Consider the following 23,244-nt stretch of genomic DNA (forward strand, 5'->3'; position numbering starts at 1 on the left):
ATTGATTGTTATTAACTTTTAAAGTAAGAAATTAATGGTGGTAGGAAAAAAAGGAAAGAAAATCATTTCAATTAAGGCAATTCTTAAACAACTTTAAAAAAAGTTTTTGTCGCAAAAAAGATCTCAAAAATAAAATGACCAAAAAATCTATAGATAATATAAATATATAAATAATATAGATATATAAATAATAATAAAATATTTTTGAAATGTAGATATAGTTAATTTCTACCTTTTACTTTACAGATATATAAATAATAAAAAATAAAAAATATTTTTTTATATAATTTCGAAATATATGTTTTAAATTTGAATTTTTTCAAAAAAAATTTGAATTATTATTTTTGAAATGTTTTTTAAAAAAAATTCGAAAGTGCTTTTTAAAACTATTTTTACAATTTTTATTTTAAATTTTTAATATTTTTTTCTATTATTTTTAAGTTGTGAATTGTATTATGTTAAAGTTGTGATTTATATATTATTTCATTCTTCAACTTGAGTTTTTGTATGTGAGTGTATTTTATTTCATTGATTTCAAAAATCTTATGGGTATAGATGATATTCTCAAAGTTGAGTACTATGAGTAAAAACAAAGAAAATTTACATCTCAATAACAATAGATTTTAATAGAATCTTAAAATAAACTAAACTTTTCCAATAACAAAGGATTTTGAGTGGAATTTAAAAATCATCACTCCAATAACAATGGATTCTAGTTAGATTCTAAAAATTCACATACCAATAACAATGGAATTTCAAAATTTAATAATTCCTCTAGAATTATTTGCTCAATAACCCCTCCTTGAGCATCTCCAACTCCACTCCATAATTTACTGCAAAATGGAGTGGAAAATGAAAGGATGAACAAACAAAAAACCATTTTTTTTGTTTGTTCATTGCTCCATTTCCCACTCCATTTTGCAGTAAATTATGGAGTGAGGTTGGAGATGCTCTGATCTTTGGGAATATACAAAAACTCAGTTTACGTTTTTAAAACAAAATTAACAGAATAATATTAATTGTAGCTCCAAATTCTAAACCGCTAACTTGAAAATAAAATAAATAATGTCTAAATTTTCTACTTACCATCAATCTAAGAGCATCTTCAACCTCACTGCAAAAAAAATTGCAAAATAGAGTGAGAAATGCAGTCATGAACAAACAAAAAAGGCATTACTGCATATATAGAGTAATGTTTTTTTTTGTTTGTTCATGACTGCATTTTCCACTCTATTTTGCAGTTTTTTTTGCAGTGGGGTTGGAGCTGCTTTAAAACCCTAACCTGTAATACTTTTAATTAATGACCCTAAAATCTAAGAAAATGGTTCTTCTGTTTTCCTTTCTGCCAACCTACCTTGGGATATTATTTATGAATCAGTAACGCAACTAAAAGCAACTGTTGAAATAAAGAATGTTTTAAGAGTTTAAAGCATCAGAGCATCCCTCTTTGTAATTTAGGAGTTGTTCTTGGATTAAGGTTTTCAGATGGTTTCCATGATTATTTTGTTCTCTGTTAAGGTTATTTTTCTAGATGCTGCCGCTGACGCCGCGGTTGACAAAATAACAGGGCTAATGTATTTGAGTAAAGATCATTTTCCAAGTAAAAAATGCTGCATTTCTTTTTTATTTTGAAGAAAAATAAATACTTGTAAAAGAAAGTGAGTGTTTCTCTACCAGAAAAGGGGAGAAAACACTTGACGTTAAAGTCACACCCAGTGTTTTTAAAACCGGACCGATCCGATGGTTGGACCGGGTTCGACCTTGAACCGGTTATATAGCCGGGTTGGTCTAGTAATTGGTTCGACCATGAACCGGCCACATAGCCGGATTATATTTCAAAGTTATTAAACCAATAAAAACCACTTAAACTATCGAAAATCTATAAACCATCCATATAAACAAGAAACTAATTTATATTTATAATATTTTATGTTCAAAATTGATTTATATTTTAACTATGCATCATGTTTACTAATATTACTTTTATATTTACATACTAAAAAAATATTAAACCATATTATTGAACCAGGTTTGACCCAGTCGAATCATATTGAACCGTGACCCAAAATATTTCCGGTTCAGCTTCCGGTCCGGTTTTAAAAACACTTGTGACACCTTAAGCGGTCCAACCGGTCTAATAAACCGACGTGCACGTATGAAGTGGACTTAACCACAGACAATCGCCATCAGAACTATTTGACGGGTAGTATCATGACGCTGTCACAAGACCAGCTCTTCCACCGTTTTCTACTTTCTTCGACATGTGGGTCCTACCTGCTCTGCTAAACTGCGATGCAGGAGATTTCTTGTGTATGAATCAATCCTTCTTTTTACCGTTTTATCCCTCTATAACTTGGTCAAGCAGCCTTGCCTTTGTCATAAAGGCTGTGTTTGTTTTTCTAGTTTTCTTTGAACTATTTACGAATCTTGTCTGCGTTTTTGTCCCTCGAATATTTCTAAAGCCGGTTTGACTAAACTGATTCTTGCTTTTTAATTTGTAATAATCTGTGTTATTGTAGTTTGTTTGTTTTTCTTTGACAAAGGGTTTTCAAAATTGAAATTTCTTCTCAACTATATTAATATCATTATAATAACAGTATTTAAAATAAAAAAAAAGAAATGTAACATTTTCTTTATGTTCAAAAATGTAATGTTTTCTTATTAATCATTCATATATTTTAAAAACCAAAATTGGTCATGTTCTGATTACAAAAAACAAGGGTCTGAATTAAGTATTAACCAATGAATTATTAACTATCTATAACTAATCATACTTCATAAGTATTTGGTCTGTATTTATTCTGTTTGAATTGCTTTTTATGTTTCATGTGCATTTTTTAAAGCTTCGGCTTCATTCGAAGCTTATTAAATTACTTTAAAAATTACACTTGTAGTGTAATTCTGAACCTATAGTCTACACTTGTCCTATATATCAGTTAAAAATGACAGAATACAGCAAAAGGATTCTTGATAGATTTTTCTGCCAAACAGTTGTCATTATTTATTTATTTATTTTACCAGTTGCTTTAATTCTATCGTTGTTACCTTTTTAGTCGTTTATCTTTTTTCTTCTTTTATTTTTTATTTTTAAAGAAAAACTGAAACTTGCCCCAAACAAGAAGAGAGGAGTGTAAAGTAAAATAAAAATTCTCGGCTCCTATACCATTTACGAGTGCATTGAATTTTTTTTCTGGTTGGTTTAATAAGAAGTAGACTTTTGTACAAGTCTAACCTTGAAAGTTGTCGATCAAGTGTTAGTCTTTGTGGGAAACCAATTTTAGCCCATCTTGCTCATGAAACAAGTGTGACAAGATTTGTTCACATGTTTCCACCATCCTGATAAACGGAAAACCACGCCCGACAATATTAACTATATTTGTTCTTATTTTTTTATCTGAGCTGGAAAATGACAATATTAACAATTATACTAATAGTTTCAAAAAAATAATATGGAAAGAATCAGTAAATTGGATATTTAATAAAAAAAAATATAGCTAAATATAAATTGGAAAATGACAAGTTTATTGCAACCGAAAATTTGATATTTATATTCTGAAATTTCATTGTATAAATGATAGCCAAGAATAAAAATCACATTAGATCGAAAGAGAAAAAATGGCATAATCATCAAGTTTTACATCTTTTGTTTGATTATTCTTTCATAACTAGTTATATATTTGGTTATACATAATACCTTGTTATTATATATGTTTATGATGATACTTCTTCATAGCTTAGTACGGTTGCATTTGTAATCACAATCGTACTTAAACCGAATACTATTAAAGTGTTGAATATACATGGGCATTAGGCAGCTACACAAATACTGTAAGAAAGAAGTACTTAGCGTGGTCATACATCTGAAAGAAACTGTCCCAAATCACAGATTAGCGTACCAAAGAATTTTATATAAGTCACAATTTTCTAAATAAAGCTTCCTTAATCTTATATGCATTTTACTTTTCTCAATTGAATAAAACACCAAGTGGCTCACGCTTCCATTTTCCGCTTACTCCAGACTAAAATGACGAAAGCACCCATCATTTTTTTTACAACACCCAATTATTTTTCTCTAGTTTTTCTTTTGCTCTACACACCCAGTATGGATGAACCTGAAAACCATCAACAAAACACCACTACCTTCAAATCTGCCAATGTTTCTAGTAGTTGAAATTTGTATAGTAGTATTAGGAAGTAGACATACAATTAATAAAAGGACCCACGCACACAAAGCACTGCCATTGGGGTGTGATACGGGAATAATTAACTGCCTTCAGTTTAGGTGTGATTGCATATTAAATGTTAACAAACTGCAAAAAAAAAAAAAATCAATATTATCATATTTACTTACTCGCCTAGATAAAATTCATTAATAAGGACGAAAAATAGAAACCTAAATATAAACAATAACCGTTTTTGTGGGAATATAATAGAGATAACCTATAATTATATTTCAATAAGTGGTAATAATATGCTGCTAAATAAATATCCAGAAAATACTATTAAATGGTATAAAATATAACTGCTACTATTTTTTTGTTTAAAATTAAGTGTTTTTAAATTTATATATTAAATTGATTTGATATATAAATGATCAAATATACTGCTAAAAGCCTAAAACTATGGGCTATCAGGAAATTGATTTACAAGAATATATAATGTGTTACTTACTACTTACTCCTTTTCTCATGTTCCATTATATGTTTTAAAATTTTATAATTCAAGAAATGTATTAATCATATTTTTGATTTTTGTACATTAAAGATACCATTTCATTTTTAATTAATGCAATTTATATCATCATAAAGTTTTAGTATAAATAATAATAAAGTATAAATATTAATAATCATAAATGTCAAATAAATTTAATCATACATTCAAACTGTGTCATTTTATAAAATAGAACAAAAAAACTATTTATACATGCTATATTATTGAATAGAAGGGATATCTAAAAAATAATGAAAAAAAATTATAATTGAAAAATACGGTATAATATTTAGTAATATTTATTAATTTATAATTTATTTACTTTATTTTTATCTGATTGCTGGTTTAGAAAAACAAAGAACATTGAAGTTTTATCAATTAAGTTCGGAAAGTTAGAAAGCGAACAGCACGGGTCCCACAATGTTCGCATCCAACGGATGAGATCAAACCACGAGATTAAAGATTAAATCACGCGTAAACGAGCTAGACGCGGGGTATGATCGTCATTTCGAATGGACCGGCAGAATTTATTAGTCCGTACACGAGGGGGCAAAAGACATTACTCAGCTCTGTTTATTTAATTTATTTCTATAAATCCCAAATAAATTGTTTTCACATTGAAACATTGTGAGAGAAAAAAGGCAAAAAAAAAAAACAAAAAAGGAAGATCCGAAATTTTTCCCACAAAAATCTCAGATTCTGGGAAAAGAAAAGGAAAACTAAGAAGATCGTTTTTTCAGTTTTAACATTTGTTCTTCTCCTTCGTTTGATCTTTCATCCGAGAAAAGGAACAAATCTATTTCCTTATTTTAATAATCACAGACTTTTTCTCCTTTATTAGATCATTGTGATCATCGTCTCTACTTAACACACTCTCTGTATAAGAGACGAACAAGGGTTTTTTTTATCTTTTGTGTGTTGTGTTATAACGAGCCATGTCAGAAACTCAGAACTCAACTGAGTCGGTTCGATCTTCCGACAAAATTGAAGGTAGTTACTATCTTTTTTTTTTTTTTTTCTTATTAGTGATCCAATAAAAAGGGTTTCTTTCCGTAATGTGTTTGAAGATCATATGAATTTTATTTTTTACTTTTGATCGTTTAAAGCCTCTGTCTTTTTTGGATTCGTCTTGTCGGAGATCACGTTCAAAATCGTTGAGTTTAGATTCTGATTGGTCTCTGAACGTTTGACATTGTCTTATTTAGCTTTTAGCTAGTGGGCTCTTTATATATTGAATTAAGTTTTATATGATTGCTCATGTCTTGTGTCCTTTTGTGTTATGGTGTTTTAGATACGTTGACGAGGGTGAAAGTTAATGAAGAGAACATGGAGCAATCAAGTCCAAGTCCGTATCCTGATCGTCCCGGTGAGCGAGATTGCCAGTTCTTTCTGAGAACTGGGCAGTGTGGCTACGGAAACAGCTGTCGTTACAATCATCCTCTTTCTCTTTTTCCACAGGTTTGAGATACTCTTAACTCTGTCGAGCTGACTCTTCCCTGCTTACAGTTTCCGTTACTCTTAGCTTTACAGTTTGTAATAATTTTTTGTTCGCAGGCTGTCTTATATCAAAGAGACGAACTGCCTGAGAGGATTGGTCAGCCAGACTGTGAGGTGCCCTGCTTACATTATACTCATTATCTCATTGTGTAATCTTGCATTGATCTAATAAGTTTAGAGTGAATGCATTTGTAACGAATACATTCCTTTTTTTATATGCTATTTTCTCTGCAGTATTATTTGAAGACTGGCGCGTGTAAGTATGGCTCAACGTGCAAATATCACCACCCTAAAGACAGGAATGGTGCTGAACCGGTGCTGTTTAATGTTCTAGGCTATCCTATGCGACAGGTGAGACTACTTACGTCTGGTTATTATTACATTTTTTTTATCACCAGTTGCATTGTTTTTATATGTTTTTTTCTTGTCTCTCCCAGGGTGAGAAGTCATGCCCATATTACATGCAGACAGGAATGTGTAAATTCGGCGTTGCCTGCAAATTCCATCATCCTCATCCTCAGCCTCATAACGGCCAATCTACTACACATGGAATGTCTAGCTTTCCTTATTCGATGATGTCTTTGCCTCCTGCAACGTATGGAGTTATGCCACCTCCTCAAGTTCCTCACCCTCAGGCCTATATGCCCTTCATGTTTGCACCTCCTCAAGGCTGGTCGCCTTACATGGTAAGTTTTAACTATCTTTTCTTGTTGCTCAAGTAGAGGCTTAACAATATATAGATAGAGATTCTACTTCTAACAAAAGAATGTCTTAATCTGAAAGATCTTGTTTCTTTTCCTTTGGTGTAGGCAGGATCTAACCCTATTTATAATGTGAAAACTCAGCCTGACTCAAGTTCTGAAAGAGCTGAGTGTAGGTTTTATATGAACACTGGAACGTGTAAATACGGAGATGATTGCAAATACAGTCATCCGAAAGAAAGGATGTTACAGTCACCACCAAATCTCTCACACCATATTGTTCTTCTTCCAGCTAGACCAGTAAGTCTCTTGTCATTGTTTCACTAAGTTCTTATATGAGTTTCTGGTCACACTAATTACTCTGCGTTTGCTTGCTGTGTGTTTAGGGACAACCTGCATGTGGTAACTTCAAGGCATACGGTTTCTGCAAGTATGGACCAAACTGTAAGTACGATCACCCATCTTCGCCTGTCTCAACTCAACCGAGGAGCTCAACACCACCAAGCCGCTGTGACTCAACTGCCATCTCCAATGGTGATAAACCTGGTTCGGAAAATAACAGCTCAGAGGTTGAGAAACAAGACGAAGATATATCAGACAAGTCTGAAGTGCAGGAGTCATCACAACTAAGCGGCTCTGATTCAACTGCCATCTCCAATGGTGATAAACCTGCTGCAGATAATCACAGCTCAGAGGTTGAGAAACATGACGATAGCTCGGACAAGACAGAAGTGCAGGGCTCATCACAACTTAGCGGCTCTGAATCAACCGTCATTGCCAATGGTAATAAACCTGCTGCAGAGAGTCACAGCTCAGAGATTGAGAAACAAGACGAAGATATCTCTGACAAGTCTGAAGTGCAGGACTGTGATTCAACAGCCTTGTCCAATGGTAAAACTGATGCAGAGAGTCCAAGTTCAGAGACTGAGAAACAGGAAGATAATGGTTCACAACCGGACAACTGAGGAAAGCAGGACTCATCCGGTAATGTTTCATGATCATGACTTCAGAATCAATATCATCATCATCATCATCACAATCCTGGTTTCTAACAATCTCAAATGATTCCCTGCCCTTTTTGTTAATTTTTTTGGAAGGAGGGCTTGGAAATGTTCTATCTTTTTGTTCTCTTTTTTTTTTTTTTTTTAAATTTGGTTTTGGAAACTGCCATTGCTGAAACAAAATAGGAAATGAAATTTGAATTGGTTAATAAAACTTTGACTTCAGATAGCAATTTTCAGATGCTCAACCAATATTATTCGAATTGTTTTAGATTAGCAACTCTAGAAAACCTGAACCTTAAATTTGTGTTGTACACTGGTAAAAAATGTTTGATTTGGAATTTGAATAATTGAAAAGGTAGTAGTTAATTTATGGAAGCTCTTTTAGTACATAATAGTTTTACGTCAGAAAACATGAATTTAAATTGCATAAAATACGATTTATAACAGTTATACAGATTAATAGATAGAGGCTTTACATAAACTGTTTGTCACTTTAGAACCATTAAACATGAATCTTAATAAAGCATATAAAATTGTGGAATATAGGCGTTATGTAATACTTCTCTCTTTCTAACAAAATGGTAAGTGTTTTCACCCCATCACAAACATAATCCAACACAATGGAACCCACTCTCTGAGTAAGAGGCTCCGCCGGACAAAGAAACGACAGCCATCTTATGCTGATGTGTGACGACACGATTGGTCAATCTACATAACTCCACGGAGTCTGTGTTCTTAAATCTGCTGCTTCGCAGGATGGCGAGAAAATAAATATAATTTCCGTGAGAAAGTGAGAAGAAGAGAGGAGGAAGAAACAATGTTCACCAAATCACCATTAACGTTGCTCACGCTTCTTAGTCTGTTAATTGGATTCTTCAATCTCGGTAACGCTCTTTACGGATCTTCGTCGCCTGTGGTTCAGCTCACTGCTTCGAACTTCAAGTCCAAGGTATAGCCACCTCATCGATTTCATCATCTTGTATCTGTATTGATCTCTTGAAGGTTGATTTAGCTTGTATGAGCGGGGTAGTTTTTAGCGGTTTATAGATCCGGTTTAGATTTTGTGATTTAATTCTTGTTCAATTTTGGTAAACCGGAATGTGAATTGGTTTGTTTTTAATATGTTTCTTTGCTGCAGGTTCTTAACTCAAACGGTGTCGTTTTGGTAGAGTTTTTTGCACCATGGTGTGGTCATTGTAAAGCCCTGACACCAACATGGGAGAAAGTGGCTGGTGTTTTGAAAGGTGTTGCCACTGTGGCAGCTATTGATGCTGACGCTCACCAGTCTGCTGCTCAGGTCTGTGGATGTCAGTGAAATAGTCATCCAAAGCTTGTATCTTTCCATGAGAAATGTCGCTACAAACAATGTGCTCTCTTTGTTCAGGATTATGGTATTAAGGGCTTCCCAACCATTACGGTCTTTGTTCCTGGAAAGCCTCCTGTTGATTACCAAGGAGCAAGAGATGCTAAGTCCATTGCTAATTTTGCTTACAAGCAGGTTTTTTTTACATGCTCCTTTGTTGATTCTTAATTACATATTTCATATTATCAAGAATTTCTTATCCTATGATATGATTGGGGTGCATTTATAGACCTCTGGAAGATGTTCCTGTCAAAACAAATAATATTGAACTCTACCATGTTATAGTCTTTTGGTTAGAAGCAGATTACACATCCTGATGAATATGCAATGGTTATGTAGAAGAGATTTTATACTATTTATACCTTCTTGTAAGTATTGCATAGATATCTAGTTGAATAGCACTGCATATATAAAGGGCAGCAGTTGATGATCTAGAAGGATCAGAATATTTTCACCTTTTTCTTTGGTTTTGTAGCTACTATAGTAAAAAATGAATGGAAGAAACATAAATGGACATTAGGTCATATTAATTTCGTTGCATATATAACATTTCTCTAACAAATTCGTCACTCGCATTAGCTGATTGCTGTTAACTTTTTCTCCAGGTTAAGGCACTTGTGAGTAACCGTTTGGAAGGCAAAAGTAAACCAAATGGAGGAGGATCTAGTGAAAGGAAATCTGAGCCTAGTGCATCTGTAGAATTGACCTCTAGCAATTTTGATGAATTGGTCATCAAAAGCAATGACCTCTGGATCGTTGAGTTTTTTGCACCTTGGTAAGTTTTTATCACTGGCCCCCAATGGACTTTCCATGCCTTCAAACTTCATTGGTGGACTTACGGTGTAAAACTTTTTTTTTACTTTCTTCCATAAGGTGTGGACACTGCAAAAAGCTTGCCCCGGAGTGGAAAAAGGCTGCTAAAAACTTGAAGGGGAAGGTGAAACTAGGCCATGTGAATTGCGATGTTGAGCAGGTAAACAATTACATTCCAATCTCTTTTGCTTTCAGATTTAATTTCCGTAGACTCTTCTCCATTTCAGCACTCTATTGGCTTCTTGGGAAATTTTACCTGTGACTAGTCTTGATTTTGAAGCATATTATCCTGATCAATGCCACAGTGTCTTTTTTCTTGTATCAAAACTCATGTATTTATTTGATTGTTACATTTGCAGTCGATAATGAGCAGATTCAAAGTGCAAGGATTCCCTACAATTATGGTATTTGGTGCAGACAAAAGCAGCCCATATGCTTACGAGGGTGCTAGATCTGCGTCAGCTATAGAATCTTTTGCTACAGAACTTGTGGAATCTAGTGCTGGGCCTGTTGAAGTTACTGAACTAACTGGACCGGTATGGTATCGTTTTCACATCACTTATTTTTCTTTTAGATGGTACTCTGCAAGAAATCAATATATTGACATTTGTTCTTTGGTGATTGTGCAGGATGTCATGGAAAAGAAGTGTGGTTCTGCTGCTATTTGCTTTATCTCTTTCTTACCTGACATTCTCGACTCCAAAGCTGAAGGAAGGAACAAGTATCTCAAGATGTTACAATCCGTTGCAGAGAAGTATAAGAGACATCCTTACAGGTATGCCAAAAAATATTTTCTCTCTCTGCTGCGTCATCCTTACAAGTATAATATTTTAAAGACAATCTTATACAAGTGTCCAGATATTGAATCATTATAATCCTCACAGCTTTGAGATTTAGGGTTCTCATAGAAGTGTTAGGACTTTGCTTTGATGACATCTGGACAAGGGTCCTTATTTTTCATGCACATCTAAGGAAATAATCGTTTCTACGTTAGAATGAGAATCTAATGTAAAACATTCTGCAGTTTCGTGTGGGTGGCGGCAGTAACTCAGCCGGATTTAGAGAAGAAAGTTAGTGTGGGAGGATATGGTTATCCAGCAATGGTAGCGATGAACGTGAAGAAAGGAGTATATGCTCCTCTTAAAAGCGCATTTGAGCTTCAACACCTCTTGTAAGTTTGGTTCAACCAGAGATCACCATGGTTAAGATTCACTTGAGCGGTTTATCACTCTTATAACAACAAGTAATCTTTTTGTTTGTGTTATATCAGAGAGTTTGTGAAGGATGCTGAGGCTGGTGGAAAAGGAAACTTACCTATGAATGGAACACCAGAGATAGTTGACACAAAAGCATGGGACGGTAAAGACGGGGAAGTGATCGAGGAAGATGAATTCTCACTTGAAGAACTTATGGGAGGTGATGACGATGCTAATGTTGGTATCAAGGATGAGTTGTGAATCATTGAAGGTGTGACCTGAACCGTTGAATGTTTCTCAGTCTTTATATTTGTTAAAAAGAAAGTAAGATGAGAGCATTTTAAGAGACAGGAACCATCCTATATGTATACTTCCCAACATGTCTGGATTTTGAATTTAGATATAGACACATAATCAGATCAATCTTTGGTGGAGTTTGAGTACATCACTCTTCGCCCTTTTTATGGTGGTTTTGTCTTCCTAATAAAGTATACCATCCTATATGTGTTACAAAAAAAAAAGCCAACTAGGCATGAGCATTTAAGCGAATCCGAGATCTAAATGAAATTGGATTAAAAATGGTTTAAATCTATATCCTATGGGACCTGTAAAAATATTTAAGTAAGTTATTCTGCCGGATAATATTTTGAGTTATAGATTTTATCCAAACCAATCTTAATCTAAACGGATATAGAAAAAATCTTTATATAAATAAGACATAAATAAAACTTGTGAGAATTTGGAAATTAAAAAAAAAAACTGATGCGAAGTAGTATCCAAATACCATGCCTAATACTAATCACCAACTCTTTAGTTATTCTATTTTATTTCAGTTTTAACCAGTGCTCCTAAAATCTGTTTATGCAGACATTTGCTTAGTCGGCAAATTAGACATAAACGAAGCAAAACAGTTTATAGAATGATTTTTTTCAAAATTGGTATAGATACTAAAAAAATTAGTTTAGATACCTACCTTACCAATCTATACTATTACAATATCATTCCTATTTTCCTTCCCTTAATGAAAAAATAAATTTTACCTGAAATGCTTTTATTTTTTCAAATTAATTTTAGTTCTCATCGATGACATTTTAGTATTTTAATTATGGACCTAAAACTACAAATGCATCCCAAACAAATGGTAGAATTGGATCATAATAATCAAGAATATTCATTAATTAAATGCCCAGATATGAAAACCCATTAGTATCATTTGAGAAAAATATTTTGTTATACATAGATGAAAGTTAATCTTTATATGACCCATAAAATAAAATTGTTAGTGATCATATTTTATTATTCACATAAAATTCATTAAGAACTATACATTTTTAAAGATCTATTATACACAAAATATACTTTTATTATACACAAATAAATAAGTAGGAAAACAGTTTTAGGTGTGTTTATTTTCTAAAACATAATTACTCAAAATTACAATATATCAATGTACTACAACAATATGACTACCACCCATCAAAATCATATCAAATTCGACCACGCGATATCTCACTTTCCAAGAAATCAAATTCATTTATTTGAATGCACGTGTTTTGTTTTTAAAATTTTGTTAGATTCAAATCATGTTTTATAAAGAACTACTTCCAACTGGTTACTAGCGATTTTTTAAATTTTTACGGGTTCTATCATTTTTACTTAGCGAGCACTTCATTAAATCTCAAAAGAATTCTATATAGTGTCGAGTCTACTAGTTCGACCACAAAACTGAGTCGAATATGAAAACACTGCTTGAAACATAAACATTATAATATACCAAATTTTAAATTATTTTATCCGAAGAGTCAACAAAAAAATACATACGTTTCGAAAGAACGGAAAAAAAAATATTAGCGGCTTCTAAATGGAACACATATTAACTTTTTTTTAAACGTAGATTGATGGTTAAATCTATAATACAAATATATGATAAGAGAAACTCATTACCATTTTAAATCAATAATTCATATCATTACTATGTGAGAACACAATGTTTTTCAATATAGAATAGCTATATTATTAAATCACACATATCATCTTTAATAAATCTATTTTGAACAAATACTACACTTTGAAAAAAAAACACAAATGACAAAAATATAAAAAGTTAATTGTTAAGATTCAAAAAATAAAAATAATACTAGTATCTAAATTAAGTTCAGAATAAATCTGCGATTTCTAATCGTGAATCAAAATCTAGTAATATTGTAAAACACATAATCATCGACTTTTTATTGGTTTAAAGAGTAGAGGTGAAGAAACAAAACTGTAACCAGATGAAATCAAAACTAAACCGAAAACCATAATATAAAAATCGATTGCTTTGATAACTAAACCCGAACCGAAAGTAACATCCTCACCCAGAACAGAACCCGATCGTTACAAACTCACTCAGGTTTGTCTACTGCCGATTAATTAGTAAAACCTAGTTTTGTCTCTTATTCAACTCAGTAAACTAGAATCGGAACTATTTGTTTTCTAGATAGCGGTAGAGTCCCTGAGTAGTGAACAAAGAGCACCACCACGATGCTGTTGATTTAGATTCCTCATGATCAAAACGCATAACCAAGCTTTGATGTCCAAAGATAATGACGATGACGAAGCAATCTGCAAGCGAACCAGAGCTAGTTGTTCGTTAGCGAGTTCCACATTAGATGATCTCGAGGCTTTTCTTCACGAGACTGATGATGATGACGAGGATGAAATCTCAAACGTTGATGAGGAAAAAGAAGAATACCGCAAGTTTCTGGCTGCAACTGTTTCACACAGTTGTGAGGTTCAGGATTGTGATTATGATGAGGATAAAGATGTAGACTTTGAGATACAACAAGCACTAGAGACTGATGACGAGGAAGCAAGTATCCCAAGGCCTGTGACTAGGCGCAAGAGACGACCCAAAATCTCCAACGATTGCAGATCGAGATCGTTACGTCCTCTTGTACCTATCTTCCCCATTACACAACCTCGTACAAGGTTTTATGCTGCTCGAATGAATGGCTGCTTCAGCCAAGCTCAGATAAGAGAGCTGCATTGTTTGGTTCTTGACCACCTCCAACTTCTCATCCAGGTCTACTCTCTTTGTGCGTTTGATCATTCAAAACAGCGCATTGGAGCACAAGTCCAAGGACTTATAACCGAGATGGTTCAGAAACAACAGCGACCAAGTCATCTTCTTGATCTAGTTGGAAGGTATCTAGTTGATGTCTCTACCGCTGTTCAAGAATATCGAAAGCGTCAAGTGGAATCAGGTTTTGATTCTATGTTTGGAAGAGTGCCATTGTTTGAATCAGGACGCAAGGATCCTGGTACTGTCCATAAGGATGTCGCCGAGTTAGCTCAAGTGTTTTTGCCTTTCTTCAAAGTGTCCTTGTTTCCTGAGAAGCCGCCTGGAGGAGGTAAACGGTCCCTTTTCACCAGCGGTGAGGACGAGTTACTGGCTCTTGGGATAATGGAATATAACTCTGACTGGAAGGCGATTAAGCAGAGGTTTCTTCCTTGTAAAAGCGAGCATCAGATTTTTATCAGGAAGAAGAACAAGGGAGCATCTAAGGCCTTTGAGAATCCGGTCAAGGCCGCTCTGAGGATGAAAAACTCGAAAAAGAACAATGAGGCATGTACACAGAGGCTTGCACCTTGTGTCTTTCCTCTGGGAATGCGTAAACCACACAAGAAGAGTGTAGTGAGAGTAGCCTCTGATTTGCCTCCAGTGAACCAGTGCTCCAAAACTAGTACCATTAAGGGTGGCATGTATGGGAGGGGAAACTTGAGTACTACAGGGAGAATGACTCGGGTCTTCTGATGCATCATTTGTTGTTCCGTACCCCTGAGCATACCACTACATGTAACACAAGGGCTTCTTCTTGTTCATCTAGTTTCTTGTCTGGTATTCGACCTCAGCTGCTGAGTCTTTTCAACAACAGTCCAAGGGAAATCGATCACTCCGCAGAACTTGGGGATAGCTGCTTTCATCCTTTTCTTCGAAAAAGTGAGTATGAGATGAGTAGACGTGAGAATTTAGAGGCAGGCACTGGCAAGAACGCCAAGTTATGTCAGCTTGAGGATACTCTCGGTGCTGGTGACAAGACTTGTATCCCTGTTGCTGGTCGTAATGATGGCTCTCATGTGACTGGATCATCAGCAACAAGTAGATGCATTGATGAGATTGGTGATCAATCTAATCAAGGTATAGTGATGGAACATGAGGAGTTGAGTGATTCTGACCAAGAGATGATGGAAGAAGAACATGTTGAGTTCGAGTGTGAAGAGATGACTGATTCTCAAGGAGAAAATGACTCAGAATGCGAAGAAAAGTCAAGATAAAGAGATAACAGAAGCTCTTTGGGTAGGAATAGTTTCTTAACAATGTCGATAATGGCAATCCGGGTAGCAGTTTCCTTTGCATTGAGGTTAAGGACATAGAGATTAGAGTACAACTATGAATGTAAAAAAGTGAAAACAAGACAAATTAATTTGATTTTTTTTTTTTTTTTTGAAATTATACGATTCTATTGTTACTGGTTTGTGGCAACATTGTAATAGAATCGTGTTTTTCCCATAGAACGAACTTATGACCAAATGTAAAATCATGTACAACAAAATCTGGGACTCACTTTTTAAACCTAAAGCTTAAACTCTCTTACGTAGTATATTCTTACACACGAGTGTGTGTGGATGATACAAGCTTCACGACTCTTCTGCCAATAAGGCTCACTTTCTTCTTCTTCTCCTCAGGTCTACAAGGGTTTTTAGTTTTTTTATTTATCATTTCCTGCTACTAGTTGACTACGTCTTCTATCCTCCATAAACATTCTTTTCTCAGTGGCGAATCTGCGAATATAGCTTTGATGAAATCTTGTACCTGCAACATTTGTCATCACAAAAGGCTTTCAGAAGAGATGAAACAACTCGTAGAAAAGAAAAACACTTGATAAACAATAGCAAATGTCTTCATGAGTCAAATCAACTTAAATGAAAAAATATAGTACCTCTGTCCTTGTAAAATTGCAACTAAACAACTCGCCACTTTCCCAAGCTGAAGTTACAGACTTAAGAGGCATATCCAATAGTTCTGTATATGAGAAACATAAACGAAAAATTCACCGAGCATATACCAAAGCTTAGTGTTAAAATTGAGAGGGGAAGTAAACAAAGATAGTAAAAAAGACATGCCTGCTAGTTTCCGGGTTTTACGCAAAGATGGTATGAGATCATCAAGAGGACGAGAAGTTTCGTCTGCAGACTTCAAGGAACCGAGCAAAGAAGACAGATTCTCAAACATGAGGTGAATCAGTCTTTGTAGCTGAGAATAAGCAAGACAACTTCTATTAGCCAGTTATAAAGTTACATTGCACAAGGAAACTAGCAAATAGAAACAGTTACCTGGAAAGTTTCATCAGCAGCCATGTCGTCTAGAAGAAGAATGTCTCTAGTTATTCTGCGAAAGACCGACTCTAAAACCAGGCACATGCTCAGTTTGTAAGTTTTGGGCCGTAAGACTGGCTCCCATATCATATGCACTTTCTCTAGACTGAACACAACCTATCAAACAATTTCAATCTCTCATAAAAATGACACTTTATACGAAATAAGGTAAGAAGAACACATAAAATCAATAAAGAGTATTTACCTGCTCAATGCTAAATTTTGCAGATTCGAATTGCTTAATTTGATGAGTATCCTGAAATCCATCTGCACTGTCTACTGCCTAATGATAGATGCAAAAAATGTTAAATGAAGAATCAATACTCTTTACATAATACTAGTTTTACAAAGAAACTCACCTCTTGCAAACTCGAAACTACTAGCTGAACTTGTCTTTGCAAGACTTCTTCTGCCATCAGTTTAAATCTTGGGGCTACGTCAGCAAATACTGCATATTCCTTGATGGAGCTAGGGAAGCTAGCACGATACTTTGAACAGAAATGATGATATAGTCAGAGATAGAATAAAACAGCTTAAGAAGAAAACGTTGGCTTATCAATCAAAGAAATAATATTTAAAACAGCGGTTCATTTTTGCATAAAACACATCTGTTCATACCTCAAAAGCAAGTCCAAGTATCTCTTCAAACAAATATAGACAATCGTTGTGCAGAAGAACAGCGGCCTGATTGATGCCATTGAGTTGTTTCTCTAGCTTCACATTTCAGAGAGATCAAGGAAGAACTACTATAAGATTTTACGCATATTCGTGACAGATTTTCATGTGATGTTCGTTAAAAGTTCTCTTTCACTGACCTTGACAGGAACAACAGCTTCATATAGAAGTATAGAATCTCGAGCAGCGTGGTAAAACTCTGAAGCAACTCTTGCAGAAGACACACAAACATCCTGCGGGGAAAAATAAGTTTATTATCCCAACCATGTCTGAAAAATGCTAATACTGAATTTCACAAGTCCAAAAAGAGCTAACCTCGAGAGTCTTATGCACCAAATGCATAAGTTGATAAGCAGCTTCCGACACCATACACACTTCAGATGAAAAAAGTAAGCGAACCATGTGCTTGGACGAATCTTCATCTAAAGATTCGACACCACCAGACTCAAAACTAGCATTCCTCATAGCAAGTCCCTGAAAAAAAGGATTACACAGTCATGATCTTTAACATGTTGATGCGGTAGATAAGACGATAAGCTCACCTTGGGAATCGTAAAGTTACACTGCAACATCAAACTTCTTGCTTTTGCTAGAATTTCTATCTTTTTTCTGGATGCAAAATGAACCTCAACATTTTCAGCATATTTGCTGAGCCTCCCCTCCGAGTCAGATGGTGAAATGAAACTCAATTCTTTTAGAGCTGTTTCAAATTGAAAAGTCCGCTCAATAACTTTCTGAAAGTCGGCAAGCTTTGAAGCGTCTTCTGGGACAACCTGACTCCAAAAGGAACAACCTATAGTTGCAGTTCAAAGAAAGAAATTTCATCATAGTTTCCCAGTTATAAAAAAACGAACCTTTGAAAGAAATTTAGATATAATTAGCTCTGATATCCTCGGCCATGTAAATCTCCCGAAAGAATGGATCCATGTAACGTTTCCAAAGCACAAGGAACTGCAAATGAATTTAACAACCTTAAGAATTCCTGAATATATTGCCTCTCCATCCACATCTTCAGTCTGCATTCAAGAAAGTAAGCAGTTAGAGGTTCAGAAGACAAGGACCAACGAAGAAAATACAAGAAGCACGTAACTTATAGGATAGAGAAAAATATATAATTCATGAGATGGATAATGGTCAGATATCATCTTTACCACAAAATAGATACCTTATGATCTGAGGATTGTTCTATCTTTAACGTCTGTTCGGTTATATCCCCTGAGGTTTTACATGAATATTCTACGGCGTTAAAGGTAGATGCATGAGTTACAGCTGGGGTAATGACATGCTTGAAGATTAAGTCAGCTGCTTTCGCAAGCCCATAGTCTAACATTCCAATCACCTAGAAAAACCCAGAACAGTCAATACTCAAATAGCCTGAAAACAAATGACTTTTGCTACAATATAGAAGTCCAATCACATTCATACCTCCATAGCCTCAAGAACAGTAGTAAGAGCGATTCCAGTAATCTCGCCAACGCTTAGCTGATAACTAATCCTGAGCTTACTCGAGTCCAGCTCAAAACGCACTGCACTTCCCATGAATCTTGCAAGCACCTCTTGAATCTACAAACATAGACACAGTTCTTCTAAAACCCTCACATTCTTAGACAGACAAAAGCAAAGATGAAAGACTAACAACAACAAAGCTTCCTCCTAAACAAAGCTTACAACTTTAAACTCATTGCTTCTCGTTTCACAAGAAAGATTAGAACTTTATGACACCCATTGAACCATTGTTCTTCATTTCACAAAAAAAAAAAGATTAGATTTTTATGATACCCATTTACTCATTGCTTCTCGTTTCACAAGAAAGATTAAATTTTTATGACACCCATTAACTCACCTCGTCAAAGCAATCAGACCAGTCTTTCCTAAGCAAAGCGTAAGCCACAGGCTCACCTTCTTCCTCTTCACCAACCCTCAACACTCCTTTCAGCTCTCTGACCCTCTCAGCAGCGAATCTAAACCTCCCTCCTCTCAAAGCCACCTTCGTTTCCTCCACCGCCTCGCAGATCCCCACGATAGCACTCACAAGCTCAAGCGACTCTCTCTTCAACCTCACCTCCTTGGTCTTCTCCGTTATCTCATCGACCACTTTACGAATCTCCACATCGACGGGCCTGTCCGAAATCAACTCCACGACATCGGAGACGTCGTCGGAGATCAGGCGAGTCCTGGAGACGGCGTCTTGGCAGGTCGAGAAAAGGTCGGAGAATTCGGAGTGATGGGCGACGAGGTAGGACTGGACTTTGGACTTGATCCGGAGGGAGTGAGACTCTAAGCGGTTTATGAGGAGACGGAGATCCGGCGCCGATAGTGGAGTCGTCGGATCGTTGAGGTCGTGTCCGGCGAGAAGGTCGCGGACATTGATCGATTCAAATAACGCGTCGATCTCCGGCATGACGGAGGGACGGTGGTGGTCGTCGTCGTCGAAGAAGAAGATGTTTGCCGATCAGAGAGAAGTTCGTTATGTGGTGGTGACAATGGACCTTTATTGGATACGACGATTTTCTTTTGATTTAATTAATGGGCCGATGGAATAGAATTGTTAGGCCCAACTATTTATCTCCTAGGCTATAATACTGAGTACAATGTGGTTTGGTTTATCTGGATTTAAGAAAATTTTAATTGAAGTCAACTGAAAATAATTTGGTTTGGTTTGTGTTTGGTTGTTCTGTTAGGTTTTGTTTGTGTTTGTTCTGTTCAGTCGAATTGATTTATATTTTGTTTTGGTTGGATTATAAAAATATAATTTATAAAACATAAAATAAATCATTATTTGATACTAAGTTTATTGAATTTCATATTTATATGTAATTCAAACACCACTATAAATGTAAAAGATAATCTAATAATTTTCTATTTTTATTTTCGAAGCTAGCTTTACATTTTTTTTTCAATTTTGGATGATAAAGTATGAGATTCATATTCTTTTATTTTATTGCGACTTATCTGATTCTTATTCATTCATATGTAAAATGTACGAAATTATATTTTGCTGTTTATATTAAACAGTTAAATATCTTAATTCTTACTATTATTAATATATTTAGTTAGACAAGTACTTCGATTTTTCGGTTTGTTTCAGTATAAATCAGAACTAAACTGAACCATTTGTGTTGGTACAACTTTTAACCGAATGATTGGGACATATATTTTAGTTTGGTTTGGATCGTTTTGGATTCAGTTGCATCAGTTGGGTTTGGTTGTTCTGCCACCCCTAGGTCCATCATAGAGCTGTAGACGTCTTTATTTGTTTTCTCTAAACAACCACTAAATCGATCTTTGTAAGTGTAGCACCGCATGCACAAGCGAGTGGCAAAATGATAGACTTTAGTGTTCACTTGATAACATTTGACGTAGTTTGGCTATTTCAAATCCCTTAATTATTAATAGAGAAACAGTTTAACAAACTAACCTTAAATTAGTACTTTATTTACTTACATGCCATTATGCTGATGTGTCACTCTCTCATGCATTTTCATTCTATTTTTCTAACAATCTTTTCTTACATAGAATAATTACTTTTTGCCATTGGTACGATTTATATTTAAAGCATTCATATTTATATAAATACTAGGGCCGGTCCGCGCTACGCGCGGAATGTGATGTATGTTTTTGTGAAAATATAAAACTTGTGTAACCGTTTTTGTATGTTCATTTGGTTGACAGTGCAATTTAGTCGATGAGGGTCATCAACACCGGTCTATTGTTTTATTCGTTCATTTTCATTTAGTAGTTTATAGAATAGTGACTTCGTTGACTAATTTGATTTTAAACCATGAAGTGTAACAATCAATCCATATATTTTTTTTTGTTAATACTTCTGGTAACCAACAAATGAGATTAAAATAGTTGATAGTTTCTTCGCAGTAGCAAATATGATTAAAAAGTAAAATTGGGAGTTGAGTTTTTGAAAATACCATCCGTAGTTAACTGAGGAATATATATAAAATATACTGTGATAGAAAATATTGTTTGTCAATAAAGAAAGAAGCAATTTTTTTTTGAAAATCTTTAGCTTTTAAGATTACAAAATGAAGTGATGACATGATTTGTTATATATATTTATTATCCAATAAATATATGATTAATATTTTGTAAAACAATAATTGAGAACTTTGAAAAATTTTTAAAAAATTTTTTTTCATTTGTGGGTGTAAAAGCATATGACATAAGAAAAAAAATTATAAGTTGGTTTTTGTAAGTAGTTTTTTAAAGTTTTTTTTGTGAACTTTTTTAAATATACTAATACTAATATTTTAAACCAAACTTCCGTTGTTCTTTGATGTTGGTTGCATCAAGTCTTGAGTTAGCAAATTATCAAATGGTGTAACCTAAGTATGGATTTGTTAGATGAGCATATCGAGATCTTTCATTTTGGGATCCATAACCGCAAAAGATCCATTTATGTTTAATTATTTTATATTTTTGGTTTATATTTGGTTAGTCTAAAATTTGGTTTACTTGGTTTTTTTTTTAGTTTTCGGCATTACTCAGATACTGATTTATATTCTATAAATGTATCGAAGCTACTTATCTAGACCGGTCAAGTTTAATATAAAAATGAACATCATGAAACAAATAAAATAATCCATAATTAAACATTTGAACTTGTTCATAGCAAAAGGAAAACTAATCTTCCAAAATCACACTCGTTTCGGCACATAAAGATTTTAGAAGAAATGTGTATTCTCCAAATCAAAGCTAATAGCAGTAAAAAATTTTTTTTGTATGTTATGAAGATTATTACTGGTTCTTGCTTGAATTCTTCTTCATCTGAGTCCTCTGCATTGTCTGCATCATCAGCGTCATCTGCTTCATTATCGTCTTCTTCTTGATGGTTGTCAACTACTGGTTTTCCAATCATGGGTAAGCTTATGACACATCTTTCTGATCTCGTTGCACTGCACCAAAACGAAGACACAACAGGAGTTTACTCAAGACTTACTTTGGCATTCACAAAAACAAACAGTGAACAGATACAATAAGGCTTATAGTCATGTGAAACGTTCTGCCTTAAACCATTTTGATTTGTCAGTTACCAACAAAACCACCTTCATCAAATTTGAATGGAAACACAAAGATTACTCAATTATAATCTCTCAATTCATCAGCAAAATTCACCCAATACGCCATCACACATGGACTAAACCGACGTCAATTTCAAAACCCAGAACTTTTTTTTCAATCATCATTTTACTTATTACATACATATCTAAAATTATGTTCGATTTGTCACAACTGAAACAAAAAAAGACATTTAAAAAAAAACATAGAACAATCATTCTTATGTGGTGTTTCTTATCAGTCCCTAGGCGTCGGTGGCTGCGGCTTCTTGTGATTCAACAGCAGCCGCCTCCGTCTTTGCATTAGCTACTTCCCTAAGGAGTCTTGCCATTGGTCACAGGTGGCACCAAAGAGTCAAACTGTCTGATTTCCCCAGCACAATCTCAATCTGCGTAAAACATAATGTAAAAATAAGAAGTCAAAATGTTACACAAATGGGAGGATGATGCTAAAGTAGTGAAACTTGCCTTTGCTTTCTGAACCATCTTTCCTTTGGCCTCATCTTTCATTCCCACAGTGGATGTCAACACTTCTGAACAATAATAATAATAAAAAAGCAGTCTTGAATTAGATTGAAAGCTTTTCTATCATCATGAAAAAAGAACTTACTCTTATCTGTAGTCAATCCAGTGTTCTTCAAGTTCTCAGAGATTGTTACCACCATCATTATTGTTGTGTGCAAATTAAAACAGTTAAAAGTAAATACACAAGAAGAGAGAAGACCAGTCCATGCTTTTTCGATAAGATTTTAAGTTATGATAAAATGTGGTGTATACCCATTCAGAGTGCAGAAGCTA

The 23,244-nt window shown here is 34.5% G+C and overlaps 3 protein-coding genes and 1 pseudogene across 3 annotated transcripts; 3 read left to right on the forward strand and 1 right to left on the reverse strand.

The window, feature by feature from the left end:
• The first annotated feature begins 5,328 nt into the window (after nucleotides 1-5,328).
• LOC125584254 (zinc finger CCCH domain-containing protein 26-like) lies at nucleotides 5,329-8,134 on the forward strand. Its single transcript, XM_048752460.1, has 7 exons — nucleotides 5,329-5,700; nucleotides 6,002-6,168; nucleotides 6,265-6,321; nucleotides 6,442-6,558; nucleotides 6,645-6,893; nucleotides 7,017-7,208; nucleotides 7,295-8,134. The coding sequence occupies exons 1-7, from the start codon at nucleotides 5,646-5,648 to the stop codon at nucleotides 7,871-7,873; spliced, it is 1,416 nt and encodes a 471-aa protein (XP_048608417.1). The 5' UTR covers nucleotides 5,329-5,645; the 3' UTR covers nucleotides 7,874-8,134.
• A 236-nt stretch (nucleotides 8,135-8,370) lies between these two features.
• LOC106388012 (protein disulfide-isomerase 2-3) lies at nucleotides 8,371-11,748 on the forward strand. Its single transcript, XM_013827982.3, has 9 exons — nucleotides 8,371-8,861; nucleotides 9,051-9,209; nucleotides 9,297-9,410; nucleotides 9,881-10,050; nucleotides 10,149-10,248; nucleotides 10,448-10,624; nucleotides 10,718-10,863; nucleotides 11,113-11,259; nucleotides 11,359-11,748. The coding sequence occupies exons 1-9, from the start codon at nucleotides 8,730-8,732 to the stop codon at nucleotides 11,543-11,545; spliced, it is 1,332 nt and encodes a 443-aa protein (XP_013683436.1). The 5' UTR covers nucleotides 8,371-8,729; the 3' UTR covers nucleotides 11,546-11,748.
• A 233-nt stretch (nucleotides 11,749-11,981) lies between these two features.
• Nucleotides 11,982-15,755, forward strand: LOC125584255 (annotated as a pseudogene).
• LOC106388013 (centromere/kinetochore protein zw10 homolog) lies at nucleotides 15,747-19,866 on the reverse strand. Its single transcript, XM_013827983.3, has 14 exons — nucleotides 19,221-19,866; nucleotides 18,803-18,940; nucleotides 18,543-18,716; nucleotides 18,232-18,393; nucleotides 17,920-18,150; nucleotides 17,693-17,851; nucleotides 17,518-17,610; nucleotides 17,321-17,416; nucleotides 17,062-17,190; nucleotides 16,908-16,985; nucleotides 16,661-16,819; nucleotides 16,451-16,580; nucleotides 16,267-16,349; nucleotides 15,747-16,139 (listed from the first exon to the last, which is right to left on the reverse strand). Exons 1-14 carry the CDS (start codon nucleotides 19,776-19,778, stop codon nucleotides 16,056-16,058), a joined length of 2,274 nt encoding a protein of 757 aa, XP_013683437.1. The 5' UTR covers nucleotides 19,779-19,866; the 3' UTR covers nucleotides 15,747-16,055.
• Nucleotides 19,867-23,244: the final 3,378 nt, after the last annotated feature.

Source organism: Brassica napus, chromosome C3 (genome assembly GCF_020379485.1).
Source record: "Brassica napus cultivar Da-Ae chromosome C3, Da-Ae, whole genome shotgun sequence".
NCBI classification, from domain to species: Eukaryota; Viridiplantae; Streptophyta; class Magnoliopsida; order Brassicales; family Brassicaceae; genus Brassica; species Brassica napus.